The 17591-nt window shown below is 48.9% G+C and overlaps 1 protein-coding gene across 1 annotated transcript in view; it reads left to right on the top strand.

Moving 5' to 3' along the window:
- The window catches only part of CHGA (chromogranin A), a 10011-nt gene extending 274 nt beyond the window's left edge, over nt 1-9737 (top strand). The window contains exons 2-8 of the mRNA XM_035326842.1: nt 179-225; nt 4298-4391; nt 4688-4756; nt 5358-5456; nt 6445-6951; nt 7382-7836; nt 9203-9737. Coding sequence (XP_035182733.1) covers nt 179-225; nt 4298-4391; nt 4688-4756; nt 5358-5456; nt 6445-6951; nt 7382-7836; nt 9203-9286 — 1355 coding nt within the window. The 3' untranslated portion in view covers nt 9287-9737. The remainder of the gene's footprint in view (nt 1-178; nt 226-4297; nt 4392-4687; nt 4757-5357; nt 5457-6444; nt 6952-7381; nt 7837-9202) is intronic.
- Nucleotides 9738-17591: the final 7854 nt, after the last annotated feature.

Genomic DNA, 17591 nt, shown 5'->3' on the forward strand with positions numbered 1-17591 from the left:
CTTCCCTTCCCTTCCCTTCCCTTCCCTTCCCTTCCCTTCCCTTCCCTCACCTGCACCCAGGGACCACTTCCCCCATGGCCAGATTTCACCCTATTTTTATCAGGATAGGATTTCTCTGCTTGCCTCCCAGGGGTGGTAAATAACACGCTCTTTCTTTCTGCCCTCCCTCATTTTGCAGCTCTCTCTCTTCCTGTGACAAACGACATGAATAAAGGGGACACCAAGGTAAGGATAAGACTATAGTGAAAGAGGGGAGCGAAGTTGAAGGGTGCAATGTTTAACCTCCACCTGTCTGGCTGACTTTTGGCTTCTTCTGCTGAAATACCCCGTGGGAAATGACAGCTGGAGGGATTTGCATGAGATATCCCTACAGCGGGCTCCATCCTCCCCAGCTCCCTCCCCACCAGAATTTACCCTTTGTGCTTTCACTCCTGGGTACCTGAGCAGGACGAGAGCCCCTCAGGATGTACCAGAGGGACCAAACAAGCTGCTCTGGAGCACGGTGAGGTCGGGCATGGAGGTTGGGTCTGACCCTTCCTCATCCTACTTTCGGCTTTTCAAAGCTCCCAGCAGGATGTGACTCAGGCGGAGTGGGGGGAGATGTGATTCAGGAATGGGCATTGCTGGTACGGTGTGTGTTTGGGGGTGTGTGGGCATCTGCCTGCCTTTGTACGTGTGTGGTGTGGTACTTAGCTGTGCTCCTGAAAAACAGGCAACTGGCAACTCTCGTGTTCCTAATCTGTGCTCATCGTCCTGGCTGGGTGGCTGCAAGCTGTGTGTGACTTGGCTGACCTCTTCAGCCTTCTTTTATAGACTCGTGTGCCTACATCCATGTACATCTCTGCCATCCATAGGTGCACTTCACGCTGATGTGCACTCCCCAGTGGCTTTTGGCAGCTAAGGGCTTGGATAGGGGTGTGTGTGCCTGTGCTGATCTGCAGCAGAGACCCCCACCCCCTTCCCAATATTACAGTGCCTGTAGGCTTTCAGATGAGCTGACCATCTAGCTGCTCAAATTAACACTTCTACAGAAATTAATGTCCAGAAAGCAAATGCCAGACCTATCTCCCTCCTTCCTGAACCTCTTTGTTTTCTGAAATCTTCCAGCCACACGTTTTTTTTTATTTTTATTTTTTTCAGACAGCAATAGGGAGGCATGCTCATGTCAGTCTCAGCCACAGGTTCCGATTTACAGTGTCCCTGCTCAGTGTTACCTGCAGGGCAGGTGCCAGGAGAAACTCCTCCCCATCCCGCGTCAGACGTGCCAGGGCCTGGAGAGCTGTAGCCTTGCTAAGACCTTTAGCCTGCTTAGCCCTTCCTGGGGCTGAGCCGTGAGCCGCTGGGTGCCAGCTCCGGGCTGTGCACTGCTAGCTGGGAGAGGAGACCTGGAGCCAACACTTGTCCCTTCCAATGGGCTGGGCCACAGCAGGATGCTCACTGGGCATCCAGGGGGAAAATACATTAATTCCACAATTGTCCTTGTGAAATCTCTTTCCTGGTATGTTTCACCATGGCAAGTCCCAGCAAAACACATGTAGTTTTTGTGGAAGCTGGAACGACTCCATAGAAGTCCTTCCGTCAAGGAAGGCTCCTCTCCCAAGCCTGTCCCCTCCCCAGGTGCTGCACTGGCACAGGTTCTAGCTGAGAGCAAAATCAGAGCACAGCTTTCTTTTGGATTTAGCTACAACTGGAAGGAGCCATGAAGGCTCTTCCGCCTTCGTTGTCCCCTGAGACATTTCAGTGAGGGAGCTCCTGGTCTCAGGGGACAGGTATCACCAGGCAGGTATGGCACTGGGCACCGCAGCTCTTCCTACCCGCCAAGCTGCTGTAGACATCCTCTGCCACCTGTATTTGTGGGTGGCTCAGGGCTGTGAAATGAGAAGTTAGCACCTGCAGGACTTCCCTGGGCAGCTCCTCAGGCTTTCCTTGCATCAAGGCTTTCGTTGGGGAGCTGAACACTACCACAGCATTTACAACAGCTCTGGTGTATGCCCACTCTTGTGCTCTAAGGACACTGTTTCACACTTACAAGCATACATTTCAGAAAGGGCCTGAGCATACTTGAGCTTAAATATGGGGAAATCTTTCCTAGGAAGGACATGGTCCTATGGAGATTTCTGTGTAGGGACCAACTCCTAAGGACCTACGTACAGACTCACAGTTAGAGGACAGCTATGGCAAAATTCCAGCCTCAGTTTCTGCACTGGATTAATTACATTCATTTGGAAAGGATATCCTTCATTTCCTGGTGCTGGCTGTTCTGTGACCTTGTGAAGCCTCACTCTGCAGGATTTGCTCTTAGAAAAAGTCCTGGGAAGTGTTGGAACGATTGCATTCCTCATTTCTTTAAGTTGCATAATTCCTCCAAGAGCTGGCCAAATGTCTGTAGTGGCTGATGTGTTTCTTTGTGTTCAGACAAAGACCCTAAAACATCTGAGAAATCTTCAAAGAGCCTCTATAAGGTGTTTCATTGGGCCAGGTTCTTATTTCTCACGCTGAGGAAGTGCTTGCTTCTGAAGCTGCACCAAATTCTGCTGCAGTAAGTGGCTCTGGAGGTTGGGAAACACGGGAGGGAAGTATCAGAACCTGTCTTTTTTTTCTTTTTTTTTTTTATACTTAATGGTAGAGCAAAGTAACTCTAAGCCATCTAAAATCAATATTAATGGATTGTTTGTGGCATAGGAGAAAGATACCAGAGAAATTTCTCAGCTTTCTTTCTGCTAGACCTTTCCTGCAACATTTTTATTCCAACAGGCAATCCCCTCAAACCCAGTAGGCAGATAAGAGTTCAGCATTTTATGGCTGTGATCTGCAAAAGGAGGCTTCTCTCCTTACACAGGGTGAAAATGGACCCATTCTAGCTGGCCAATGGATAGATCCAATTGCTTGAATGAGCAATGCTGTAGCTGACTGAGAACTGCTGACTGTGTTTAATTTCCACTGCAGCTACAGTGCTCTGCTCCCCTGGGAATGGCACCTTGCGAGGGAGGTCAGGGCTCGCAGGGCTGCCTGCAGAAATCATGAGCAAGAGGTTCAGCCTGATTTATTTTTTCTTTACCCCCAAGGTTTAATTGTATCTTTTTGTTTTCTTAGTTTTTGTTTGTTTGTGCTTTTTAATTATTATTATTTATTTATTTTCTGAATAATCATCCGTTTGAACTGGGCAGCCTAACTGCTGCACTATTAGTTGTCGTGAGCTGTAGCAAATGCTGTCCTCTCACTTGTGTGACTACTGGGTCCACCCCATGACCAATGGCCACCCCACGTGGCTCCTGCTGAGGTGAGGGTGCCTTCACCCCTGCCAGAGTGCCACCTTGCCCTTGTGCCCATGGCCTCGATTCTCCTGCCACATCCATACCGCACTGGGCGATCCCCGTGGGACCAGCGGTGCTGCAGTTGCCTGGGTACAGAGTTAGGCCTGTAACCTCAGTGGGGTGATGGAAATAATGCCTTCTCGTTACACACTGAAGAAAAGAGCTCTGCAGAGGGCAGGCCCAGAGTCCATCCTGTCTGGGAAGCTGCCTCAGGCAGCAGCAAATGCTTCGGATGAAAGTGTGCGAACTTCCTTAATTTCAGATGACCCACGGCCATGTACAGCTCTTCCAGTCTGTAATAGATGGCTTGCACTCCAGCAGAGGTCAAACACTTCTCCAGAGTGTGCTGTCTTTCTCTAGGACTTCACAGCAGTATTTCTCAGCCACATTTGAGAGTACAGTTTGCCCTCAGTGCCTGGCTGCAGTCCAGCTAGGATGCCCTGAGCTTGAATAGGCTGCAAGATTTCAAGGTCACCTGTTTAAGAGCTAGGGCCAGTTGTTGCTATCTGTGACCTCCCCCTGAGTCCTTTTATGAGATGTGGGTTGAGGGTTGAGGTGCATTGACTTGACATTATTCTTACCCTAAATCCCAAACCCAGCACCATACCAGCTACTAGGAGGAAAGTAACTCCATCCTAGCTGAAACCAGGACAGAGCTCCCTGTGTATTTATCCGGTTTCCCTTCAGTCGCTTCTTGTGCCCAGCCTCTGGGGTGGGCTGGAGTCATGAGATCCTCTGCTGAAGCATGCAGCATGTTGAAAAAGCTCTTTCCATTGCTATGTGTCATTCGCTCACTTCTCAGTTTTGGGAGGTACCTTCTGTTCCTGCATTAGGTTAAATGGGAACCGAACGTTCAGTTCTGGCTCCACCAGAAAAGCAAGAGGATCTGTGCCATCATCTGCTGCATTCCAGCCTTGGTAACAAATAGATTTGGAAAAAAAATAGCAAAGCAGTTCTTTAATTTGTATTTTGTCTCTTTCTAGGTGATGAAGTGCATCGTAGAGGTCATCTCTGATACTTTATCGAAGCCAAACCCACTGCCAATTAGTGAGGAATGCCTGGAAACACTACGAGGAGGTATGGGTGAAGATTCAGTGCTGGGTATTAAAAAGAGCAGATCTGTCAGGACACAAGCAGGAGATGCTCTTGCTCCCCATGGCCCAGTCTGGCACACGCTCAATCAGGGCCTGACAAGGGGTCCCTGACACTTTCACCTTCCTCACAGTGACCCCACTGGGCTGCAGCAGGCCCCAGGAGCCAGGGGAGAGAAAAGAGCAAACGGAGAGGGAGGTGGCATTTGGGGTTCTGTTGTGTTTCCGGAGGGTGGGGGAGTTGTCGCTGACCACCTCTGTACCAAGTCTCCCCTGTTGCAGATGAACGAATCATTTCTATCCTTCGCCACCAAAATTTACTGAAGGAACTCCAGGAAATTGCTGCTCAAGGTACAGTAGTTTGGGAAAAGGGGGTTCATCGGCTCTAGCTCCTTGCACAGTTTTCGTTTTGTTTTCATTTTTATTAACATTAATATGATACCATATAAACGTGCCACAGGGCATACAGCTCCAGCATTTCAAGAAGAGACTGCAGGTGTGGGGGAATTTTGCTTATAGTAACTCCAGCGTGTATCCAATGATTTACATGACCCAGTGCTCACCTCAGCAGAGGTATGTGGGCAGCATCTGGAAGGAGGCATTTTTTAGCCTTCAGCATTGTGATGCTTAGGTGTTTTGTTGGCCTCAATGCACTGCGATTCAGCATCTCTTATTCCCTAGCTCTCCATCAATATCGCTGTTTTCCTAGCAACCCCGCTTCTCTGAGTTCTTTTAGAGACCTTTTTCTTTCTGCAGATAATGTTTTTGATGATGGCTTTGTTCCTGCAGTTGATTCACGTATCCTCCAGTCTCAGTTTTCCTTGCAGCTCTCCTTTGACATTGTAGAAAACACACACAGCATTATAAAGGGCACAGAGCCATTGTGCTACCTGTACTTTCTGAAACGCAGGCGGGGATGTTGCTTTTTGCTACCTTTTGTTACCTGACACAGGTGCCAATGAGAGGACTCAGCAGCAGAAGAAAAACAATGGCTTTGAAGATGAACTTTCTGAAGTCCTTGAAAGTCAGAATGATGAGAACAAGCAAAGAGGTCAGTGTCAGCCTCCCCCCGGGAAAAGCACGCCAGGCTGTAAACAAGGATGTTCTTTCTAACAGCCTTGGTGTGTCCATCTGCTTCTCGTTTGGGCCTCTCCTTTGATGTGACACACACAGGCAACCCTCTTTGCTTCGGTCTTATTTACCAGCTGAAGCAGCGTGTCAGTTCTGAGCTCTAGGAACCAGTCACCAGGCTGATACTGATCTCCCCCACCTTGCTGCCAACACTCCTGCTTAATGCTTGCAGTGAGTCACAGCCAGGGGAATCCCGTGCTGAAACACTCAGCGGTGGATGCAAGAGCAGTGAGGGGCTGCTCCTGCCACCCTTGTTTCCAAGGCGTGTGGCTGTGGGGCTCTGAAGGGCGATCTGAGCCTGGGAGACACGCAGTCCACACACACACAGATCACCTGCATCCTGAACAGACCGCACCGGCTGGGATGTCCCCTTGTCCCCACGTTCCCACGGCCTGGCTGCAGACAGGCAGTGCTGCGGGAAGGCGGGTTGTCAGCCCGCTCCCTTTTTCACCTCAGGAGGCGATGATGCCCCTGAGGGGTGCGATGGTTTCTCATCCAGCAGAGCCGGCTCCTCTTCTGCATGGTGGGCTGGGAGATAGGGATGTCAGAGAGCTGCATATGTGTTACATACAGCCCTAAATCCTTCCATTTTACATGCTGTTTGGTTTCATGCATGGAAAGTATGCCGCTGACATCTCGGGAGATGGCTGCGAGGAGTGTGCTGCGGCAGAGCACTCAGGCATATGTTTGGCTTCAGCCTTGTGAGGCTCTCCAGAGAGCAGGCACCGGTGAGAGCACCGGCTTGCTTGAGCGCAAGCATATGTTGAAGTGACTTGCAAAAGGATGAGCCACGGGCTGGTTAAGCAGATTGCTGAGCAAGGCCGACGCTCCCTAGGAAACACGCAGGCTCCCCTGTTTGTGAAATGAGCTCTCAGGAGAGGTGTTGCTTCTTGCTCCTCACTCTGCAGATGCAGCATGGCAGCACCCTGAGGAGGAGCAGCCCACGGAGTCCCTGGCTGAGCTACCAGCACAGAAAACCCAACAAAAAGAAGATTTGAGAAAGGAGGGGAAGAACAGCCTGGAGGAGAGGGAGCCCAGGCCACGGGACGCTGACCCTGGTGAGAAGGAGGACCAGGAGGAAGCAGACAGCAATGAGATCAGGGACACGGAGGATGCCCAGGGAGAAGGAGCTTTGGAAAACCACATCAGCAAAGATCCGAGTGAGGATGAGCTGCAGCCCCGAGAGGATGAAGAAGAGCAGCCTGGAGGCCCCAGGGACAGCCTGGAGATGGAGGAGGAGGGAGAGCAGCCTTCCAGGCAGGGCCAGGAGCAGAGCAAGGAGGCAGTGGGGAAGCGCATGGAGCGGGAGGACGATGGAGAAGATGCTCCTGCAGAGGAGGACCCTACTGAAGCAGAGAGGTCACTTGATTTGGCTGAGGAGGACGTGGGGGCTGAGGAGATGCAGGGAGAGGACAGTACGTATCTCAGACACCGCCCTGATACCTACCTGGGGTGAGCTGACAGTGCTGAGACAGACTGATGAGGCTTTAAAGCCCAAAAGTTCAGGCAGGTGGTTACAGGGGTTACAGAAATACCCCGTGGCAATCGCCCAGACCCCCAAGCACCTGTCCCCTGGGCACACGCGCAGCAGTAGCACAGGCCCTGCAGCTGCCTCGCTGCCTGCTGCCCAGCTGGGGACAACTCCTTCCTTTTCCTTGAGCTTCCTGCCTGGTTTTCGGCTGCTGCCTCCAGCCCCACTGTGACCTCAGAGTGGGCTTTTCTAGAATCCTGGGAGTGGGGCTGAGTCAGGAAATCCACCTCGCATCACCTCTGAAGGCTTGGTTCGAAGGTGGAGCCCAGCCAGGTTAAAGCTTGTGCTCACTGTTGTGTACAATGCTCTTTCAGGTAACGACGATGCTCTGGGATTTGGCAAAGATGGGCAGAGCTCTGAGGAGGAGGAGCAGCCACGTGCACTGAGACGAGGAAGGCATCGCCTGGAGGACGAGGGGATGCAGGCGGATGAGGACACCTTCCAGCCCAGGGATGCCAAAAGCGAGGAAATGGAGGATGAGTCCTCCAGGGAGTGGGAGGACTCCAAGAGGTGGAACAAAATGGATGAGCTGGCCAAGCAGCTGACATCAAAGAGGCGCATGGAGGAAAACGATAGTGGAGAAGACCCAGACAGGTCCATGAAAATGGCATTCAGGTCCCACAAGTACGACTTCAGCAGCCCAGAGGAGGGTGTGAGAAGGTCACGGAAGCATCACTCGAAGGAGGACAGCAGTGAAGGAGGCTTTCCGCTTGCTCCCATGCCTGAAGAAAAGAAGGACGAGGAAGGCAGTGCTAACAGGAGAACAGAGGTTGGTGCACATAGGCTTAAGAATGAATTCTGTCTGGTTATTACTTAGGAATCCAAACTATGCTTGGAGATGTGGATACCTTGGCCTAATGCAGCCAGCCTTGGTTCTCTGTGACATTAAGAAGAGGTCTGGTGACCTTTTAGTTTTCCAGATCTAGGTTTTATTGAGGTTCTCACCTGTCTATGCCTTTGGTTTATTTCTCTTGTTTTAATATATAGTGCAAAAACATTCCCTGTCCCAGAGAGCCTTAAAATGTGAGAGAACCTTTGTGCTGGCCTGCAGTGGACACGGTGACCAGCCTGGGGGTGGGTTTTCTGTCCCAGAGACCTTTCAACTCAAGGGTAAGGCTCTCCCTGGCTCAGGTATGGAGTGAGCAGTGTCAGACCTTCTGAGGAGGCAAACCAGGAGCACAGCAGTGGTGAGAGAGCTGGGGTGTGGAGTGGAAATGGCTGGAGGGGAGGTATGTCTGAATATACCCATTCCCTGCTGCATTGTGTGATGCTGTGCAGTATCTGGGCAGCTCCCCTGGCAGCCAGGAGCTGTGGTTTTGCCATGGTGCTGAGACCCAGCGCCAGTTTATCTGAGCCACAGGGGGCTGGGCACAGGCTTTGGGACAAGCCATGCTCAGGTGCCCAGGAGCACAGCTGGTTTCCTGCAGCTCTCTTGCCTCCCAGACACCTCTCTTGCCTTAGCTATGCACTGACATTACCCAGAGGTCACCCATCAGCATCCAGGGGGGTGTCTTCTGGATGTAGTCCCCCCAGTAAGGGGACTTCTTACTGTTTGGTTATTTTTTGAACTAGATCAGGGCCTCAGGGAGATCGTGAGGAGGTGCCAGACCTGTGGAGGGGCAGAGCTACTTTTTCCTCCTGAGGAGAACAGCTCAGGGATGAGAAGAAAAAAATGCCTTTTTTAATATACCTGTTGTTTTTTTTCACACTGGCCACATACAATGCAGGTTGGCGGTTTTGCCAGCCCATGCTCAGCTCCGCATGGGGGAAAGGCTGTTTCTTCAGCACTAACGAAGTAGTGACAGCACAGACACGCAGCAGCAACCACAGAAAGGCCACCTTGGTGGGCAGATGAGCCTTTAAACTGGTCCAAGTTTATTTCCAAACTAAAAAGCCTCTTTTGATAGCAGAGGTGACTGTGGATGCCTGGCACAGCATGCAGAGAGGTGGCACAGAGGTGACACCAGTGCCTAAATGTGGTTGTCCGGTGCTGTTTGACAGCACCCATCCTGCTCCCCCTCACTTTAGGGAGCAGAACCCACCCCGGCAGCACCTCAGGGCTCGGGGCGGGCACCATGCATCTCCCATCCCTCAGGAGCAGCAGGGCTGACGCTCGTCCTGGCCTCTCATTGCAGGACCAGGAGCTGGAGAGCCTGGCAGCCATCGAGGCCGAGCTGGAGCGCGTGGCCCACAAGCTGCACGAGCTGAGGCGGGGCTGAGGGCTGGCGGCGGCCGCTCCCTTCCCTCCCCGCCGCGGTCTCCCTTCCTGATCTCACGGCGAGTACGACGGAGCAGCAGCACCGCGCCTCGACGCCGGCCGCGCGGGCGCCCAGGCCTGCCTCCCTCGCAGTAGTGTTGTGCCCATCACCGCTTCTTGCCCCACGCTCCTCTGTCCCCTACGGATGTCAACCGCCCCGACGGGCCACCGTAGCCAAGAAGTGCGACCTGCACCTGTATTTTATTTCTTTCTCTCTCTCTTTTTCCCCCTCCTTCTGTTTTTTAAATGACAGGACAGCTTTCTAGAAAGTTCTCCTCCCACCGGTAGTCTCACTGGGTAAAATTGCAATAACTTGTTACCTTTTGATTAAAGCTGAGAACTCTGACTGTAATATATTCTATATAAAAAATTTATCTAAGGAAAAATAAAACCGCGGTGGGCTCCTTGTTTTACCAGCTTTGGTCTCAGTTGGCGGCAGGGCTGTCTGGCCCCTGCGGGGAGCAGGGAGCCGAGATGTCCCCTCACCATGACATGTCCCAGTGGTGTTTCCAGCCCTACGGGCACCTCCATGGGGCCAAGGCGGGGGTTGAAGAGCTTCCACATTGGTTAAAAACTTGAGAAAGTCAGGTTACTCAAGCAACACGAGTGGGTTTTCATAAAAAACTGATAAATGGGCTAGTCATGAGGAAAGCCATGAGGCGTGGTCTGGCAATGCCATCTTGTGCTTTCCCTCCCCTCAGGCTCTGGTGCCGCAGCAGAAGCGCCCGTGTCCTCGGGCGTAGGCCGGGTGCCCGCTGGAGGGCTGGGCAGTCTGCGGCTGGGGAGGTTTGTCCCTGAAAGTCTCTGAACATGAGAATTCCCCCTGCTCGAATGGAAGAAAGAGTTTTTAGAGGGTGTAGGAATGTGCCTAATAGCTATGATGGTGAGGTCATAATTAAACTCAATGTATTCCTGTATTCTGTTAAAAACATGAGCTGTGTCGGCCCATGCATTGGACTGGGTTTGTGTGTGTGGACTTCCCTCAGCACAGAGGAGGTGGGTATCACACGATGAGCTTCCCCAGGGGGCTGTCAAAAGCTGCTGCAATGGGCAGTGCTCCTCATCCCCTCCATGCAGCACCTGCAGGAGGAGGAGGCGATGGCGAGGCCGAGGCACTGCCAGCAATCTGCCCTGGGCGCAGGGCGCAGGCTGGGACAAGCCACCCAAGCCAAGCGTGGGTCAGGAGGCTCATCCTGACGAGATCACACTCATTAACCCTGTAGAAACATGCTTAGGAACCGAAATGAGATCAAAGCTGTTCCACAGAAAACATACTAGAATTTCAGTAATTAGGGAATTCATCTGGCTGCAAACACCTTGTTTGACCTACTGCCCACTATTTAGATTTTACTTTGAATGCTCTACTTAATTTCCTGCCTTTAGTACTACCCATGCAGCCCCTTGCAAACTGAGGTCTACATATGGCAAGGAATTCAGAGAGCCCCTTCCTCCCACTCCCCACCCCCCCCACCCAAAGAAAAACAAACCCACAACAGAAATGCAGCCATTTCCAAAGAAGTTAGACAAGTTTTTTTCCATAAAGGATTGTGGTAGCAGACAGAACTTGTCTTTCACAAAATCAACAAAAGGGAAAATGTGTTATTTGACGGACCCACTATAAACATGATAAACAATCGTGTCATGGCAAATGTTTGGGAGCCAGAGAATTTCTTCAAAGGAAGACAGAGTTGCGGGCTGGGGAGGGCACCCGACCAGCAGCAGGCAGATGCTCGCCCTCCGACCAGCAGCAGCTCTGCTGTACAGCCCCGCTCACCTTCCCCGCTGCACGGCTTGTCCTTGGAGATGACACGAAGCGCTGATCTGCAGGCAGTGTTTCCACGAGGGCCCTTGCCAAACCTGCCTGTTGCTTAGCAAAATGTCATACTGCTGGGTGAGACATCCAGCTTTCCTGTGCTAGCCCAAACATGATCCTGACTGAAAACCCGGCGAGGTTTTGAATTCCCCATCCAGGGTGATGAAGGAAGAGTCAGGCAAAAAGGCTGCACGAGGAATAAATTCTCAAGTACAGCCTGGATCCCAGTGCTGTTTAGATGTGCTCTGTAGTAGTTACATAAATAGGCTACCCACTAGTCTTGGAAGTCAAAACCAAACCAAACCAGCCTTGTACACCAGTGGTGCTGCCACAAGATGGTCTTAAGTAACCGCAACCAACTACGCTGAGGAAGCTTCCCCCAGTGAGCTGCTCACCTTGCTGCCCTATCCACTCATAAAGAGAAAGCAAAGAAAACTTGTTATAAGGCATTTATTTTCATTACGTGTTGGAAAGAGACAGTTCTGTCTTCAAAACGATTACAGAGAGAATGCCACAATACCTACTGTATATTGCTTTACTGGTGAAATCAAAACATTGTCCATCACAGGTGCTTGGCAAAGTAAAAAGAAAAGAGAGAAAAAAAAAATATTACCATTGAAATCATTGCTGTTAGATGAAAGCACCATCTTTGTTGTCAGATCTGATCAGTCATGCAATTGAAGATGCCAAATACTTCTGTTTTTTACAGTAAGCCACGATCTTTTAAGGGCTTTTATCATTCTATACAAATTGAAGTGCAAAATGGGAATTGTGTTTCAGAATCATCGTGAAGAGGGCTGAGGCAAATCACAAGACACACTTGTTAACACTGTACAGCTGGATTCAAACACAGATACTGACAACCGTGTGACACCTAGCACACATGAAGAATGGTCCCCAGGTTTCAGCCATGCTTACGTGGGGAGCACGGTTGGCGAGTGAAGGAGAACATCCAACACGACTCACGTGTGAGGGGCCGGTTGTCTCAGGACTGCCGAGGTCCCAAGGAATTACTGTCACTTGATTTTAAGAATGACCACATTTTAGTATGTCGTTCTCACAAGGGTATACACAAGCCATATCACATACTGAATGAGAAATAAATAATAAAAGATACATCTAATACAGCTTTTATTTTTAATTATTTTTTTTACAGCACTGACTTTACAAGAGGATAAACAACTCATTTTTAGGGGCTGCTAACATCTGAAACAAAGAAGTCACTATTTTATACTCAACATATACTCAACCTTTTAATAACTTTATATATGTATATATGACTTTTCACACAAAAATGTTAAAATAATTTATACCTAAAAACTACTGTGTAAAGAATGAAGGAGGAAATAAAATGTGGGTTTCCTTAAAAAGGATGGAAGAGGAAGACCTGATTTTCATGAACTCCGTTCACTGTTTCAGCTATTTCTAGACTTTCAAGAGGTTTCCAGGCCATCAACAAAAACTTCACAACACATCGGGAGCCCTCTGCAAACTCACAGCATGCTGGGCAAGGCCACCATCAATTGAGCTCATGGCCCATGGGCATCTGCTGTGTCAGCCCCAGTGGGTTCGGGGAGAGAAAGCTGGAGAGAAAAACTCCCCCCAGAGTGTTACACAAACAGGTGGAGAGAAATCCTGGCCTGTTGGTATCAGGGCCCGCTGGCCAGGACTTTACCCACAAACCCTACCTCTCTTTGCCCCACTTCAGCACATTTTTTAACACCGTTTTTTTTTTTTTTTTTTTTTTTTTTTTCTTCCACAGGGAAACTGCACGACCAGCAGGGATGGACCTACCCCAAGAGTCCCCTACACACAGAGCGAGAACAATTCAGCGCCTGTGCTTGCTACAGGTATTGTTGTGCCTGCGTTGCTGAGGGATGATTCTAACACCTCCATCTATACCTGGATCCTCTCAAACTTCAACAAGCTTCAGTAATTTCTGTGGCCATGTGAACACGACAGAATCCATGGAGGATTTGAAACTCACCCAGTCAAAAGCTCAACTTTTGATGGCCTGGATCCACACAGAGTGAACAGGGAAAGGAAAGGTAGTGAAGATGTGGAAAGTACTTTTCTGGAGGTTACAATCCTCTGAAATAGATATTAAAGCAATATTACAAATAAAATCAGCAATGTGATCCGCAACGGTGTGCCTGTTTATCTATGAAAGCGAGAGGAGATTATATTAAAGGAAATATTTTAATCTACACAAAGCATTTTCACATACTGCTACTACAGAACACACGGTTGCAACACCATAAAGTAATTGTATACTGAATACAAAAATCAATACATCTCTTACTAAAAAGGAGAGAGGGAAAAAAATAGCAGGGCAATGCAAGTGAACTGCAAGTGTGCACATGGGGAGACTGCTACAGACTCAAAATAGACTCTATTCACTAAAAAAATACAAAACCAAGACTTTCTGCACGGCTGTAGAAGGCAAGGCTGTAAGCTAGTGTGAAAAAGCCTGACTCACTTGTCACTGCTGCCACACGATGATTTGGGAAACCAGTGTTAGTCGAAGAACTGATAAGCCTGGAACTTATTTTTGTTGGAGGGAAACAAAAGTTTCCATTTTTCCTTTTTTTTTCTATTATTATTAATTATTTTTGCCAGTCAACTCAAACACCTCTGGCCACCTTTATTCTGTTGCCTTTGGACTGTGTCCTGCCGCTTTTATCCACACTGCTCCAACCACTGCTCCCTGGCTGGACACGGCCCGTGGGCAGCAGGAGAGCTTTAGGCCGTATCTCGAGCCATGCTCGTTGCTGTCAGCTCCTCCTGAAGCCACAGGGTGAGGTTCTTGGTTCGTATCCATCTGTTAGGACAGCAAATTAAGCTGCTGGTTCTCCACCTGAGCAACCTGCTGCAGCCCTCTGTGCAGACACTGACGCATTCCAAATGGGGATCGTTAGTCAATTTTCTCACGCCAACAGGCCGAATAGCATTGCTGAAAGCAGCACAGCTGGTCCACCAGCCGGCCCAGGCAACAGGCAGCTACCCACGGAGCCTGGAGTAGCCAGGCGTGTGGTTAGCCAAGGCAGAAGAGCATGGGCCAAGCAGTGGGTGTGTTACACGAACCCCAGGCGTCAGCACCGACACTCAGGTTTCTGCAGGCTGCGTTTCTGCAGCTGGGCTTTCTGTAAGGATCGGAACGTTCTGGTGCCGTCGTTGCAAACCCGTTGCAAAACTAATGACACCATTCAAGTTCTCTTCAATCGGGAAAAATCTCCATCAACTGAAGCCAAGCACATAATTAGAGTGGAAATCACAGTCCAGCCTCCTCCCTCACGCTGCCATAAAGGAGAAGTTCCAGTCAAGGTAATGGTGGTTTTGTGGATTTATAACAGTGAAGCAGAACAGAAATAGATCCGTAAGAAGCTAACTGGTGACCATGTAATTTTAACATAATTGCTCCAATCAACACAGCAATAATAACTATGCCTCTAAAAACACAGCAGAACATTTTCTAACCCACAATAACAGAGTTCAAACAGACATTATGGAAAATCTCCCTCAGATTGTCTGCAATTTTAAGAGCAAGGGCATTCTGATATGGTCTAATATTACCACATGTCCTTACTTTTACAAAAAGAAAGAAGGAAAAGAAGAGACTACAGAACATTACCCAACTTACTGTGAAGCTTATCGTAAATCAAAACTGTCCTGAACTTATCAAATGAGGCAGCAATTCAGAAAAGCACTTTAGCACAGGCTTAATAACATATGCATGCTCGAATGTTTTGCAGTAATCTAATTGTACGCCTGAACACCTGGTAATTTACAGTTTTGGCTTTTAAAAGTTGGTCTCCCTATCTGCCCATGTGATTCAGCAACAATCTAGTATACGAGCCATAACAATAATTTCTGCAAGGAAATAGAGTAGTACAGCAATCGCATGGTAATTTACGAGACAACTCTATTGTAATGCCACATCACAACAGGTACCTGCATATTTGCACCTGGTAAATTAAAGTGATACCAATACATTTGATAAATAAAAAATAAATTACAGACTATGGGAAAAATGTCACTGATCACACCAATGACCTAAACTTGTCTTCTAATTACAGCCAAGGTCTGGAGTAATATTTAAATATAGCATTTCTGTAAGCCTTCAGAGAATTACAAAATAAACTTTTAACAATCATTTGTAAACAAGTTTAAAATGCACAATTATATTTCAGTAGTTTATTTTGGAGAAATAAAGCAGTGCAAAATAGGCCAACCAAAATTCAGAAGGCAGCCAGGAAAATAAAATTCTTATTTGATGTTCTAACTAGGAAACAGCATACAGACATTTCAATTGGATCCCACGCTCAGATTCATGTAAACATACTTGGATTGAAAGGTCTTGAGTTACTAACCCAGTTTTAACATCATCGCTTCTTCCCCACCACCCAATTAAAAACAAAACAAATCAAAACAAAAAAAAAGCCCAACCCCAAGCCATTGTAATAAAGGGAGCAAAAGGCAAGTCTACAAACACTCCACCAGCTGGTTACAAGAAAGTACCATACAAAAATAAGCACTGGCAAGTTCCTTCCTGAGGGTATCTTTTGTTACACACGTAACATAAAAACACTTTTTGTTTCGAACAAACAAAAACAAACCCCAAACTGTCGATGTCGATTTTATTTCAGTCATGGCTTTATGAAAGGTTTGGTCTATCAGGAATCCTCGTACAAACCCTTACCTATGTACATCTACCTGACTCACGCCCACCACCAGCACCCAGACCCGCAAGCTGCAGTCAACGCGGGGTTCGGCAGCCTCAAAGCACACAAGGGATGTGAAGGGCGCCCGGCTCACAACTGATCTGCAGCAGCCTGGGAGCAGGCTGTAGTTATGTGCACCCTGGGATCCAACAGATACCACGCTGACCAGGTCCTCCCAGTCCTTACAGGAACATCTGCAAGTTAGTAACCCCTCTGGCGGTGGAATCATCTCTTGAGTAGATCACCCACAGAAATTCAGCCCCGGCTACAGAAATTTCGCTAGAATGGCGCTGGGGGAACAAACCCAATATCTCCCAGGGAAAATCCAGTTTGCACAAAGTAATTGCTACACAACGCTCATCAAGATTTTATCCCCTCCAGGACTGGTACCATCAGGTAGGGTGGTGACTTATTTACACACTTTACTCCTCTCTCTGTGGTCTACCCAGGCTTCAAACTCTAGATCCTTTCCTTCTGAGCAGGCATCTAATACATGACACCGAACAAAGTGGTATTAAATGCTGCAGTGACGGGTGCTTTTCACATACCTGCTATAGAAAAATGGAGATTGCTGTATCTGTAAGCTAGGAGCTGAACTAAGCACATTTTCTTAACGCCACCCCTCTCAGAAGTATTTTAGGGCTTGTAGAGGGAAGGACAGGCCACCTAGTCTACCAAAATAGTGTCTACGTTCTCAGCACTGACAGACTTGGATACTTCCAGTTTAGTGTTTGGAATTGGCAAAAGCTGCAGAATTCTCAGCAGCAGAAGATGCTGCCATGCTGGAAGGTGCAACGGCGGGAACACTATAGGTTTACTGCACCTCTCAAGAGCTACAATGAGGCTGTGCGACAGCTGCCACCTAGCACAAAGCACTCCTGCAAATTACCACACAGCCTCATCTGACAGCCTCACTTGGCAGCTGGCAACACAAGGACGCAGTCTGTAAGCTAGGACTGTCACGCCCTGCCATCTCATACACAGTTCTGCTCACGTTTACCTTGCAAAAGAAAAAAAAAAAAGGCAGTGACTGTGTTACCCCTTCGGATCCACAGACCAGGTGTGCTGCTCCAAGGAAAGCACGTGGCTCTGTCTGGCAGCCTGCTGGCAGAGCCGTCCCAGAGCCCTCCCACATGCACGAGGGAAAATTAAACGCTCTGCTAAGAGATGAGCTGCTCTTCTAGGATTTCACCGCTAGCAAACAATTGAAAGGATGATACTTAATCAACTAAATCACTCAACCTAACTATCTGCACCCCTTCTTCAGACTCCAGCCTGCCTGGACACACCTCACTGTTGGCAAGTGTAGCTAGAAGCTGCTATTGACTGAAGCCGTGAGACCTGGGGGGAAAGCTGCGGAGCTGGAACCGGGGCGGCCCCGTCAGTCGTGCACCCTGAACAACCAACAGCCCCTCTGCTCGGTCCCACTCCGAGTGCCGCAGCTCACGGCAAGCTACCTGGCAACACCTCGACAATGTTTCAGGAGATTTGGTTTAGTGACACTGAAGCTGTCTTAGTTTTCTTTTGCAATGGCCTACCTAGAAAAGGGGAATGGGGAGTATTTTAGGCAAAAATCTCTAGCACTGTTACATTCATACATTCCTTTCAACATTATTATCTTCTTGATACCATGAGGTCCGATTTCAAAATGCTGGTCACCAGTGATTACAAAGAACAATAGAAACGAAAGAGCAACCCTCCCACAATGAAAGGTCTAGTGTTAAAACCCACGT

Source organism: Oxyura jamaicensis, chromosome 5, assembly GCF_011077185.1.
Source record: "Oxyura jamaicensis isolate SHBP4307 breed ruddy duck chromosome 5, BPBGC_Ojam_1.0, whole genome shotgun sequence".
NCBI lineage: Eukaryota > Metazoa > Chordata > Aves > Anseriformes > Anatidae > Oxyura > Oxyura jamaicensis.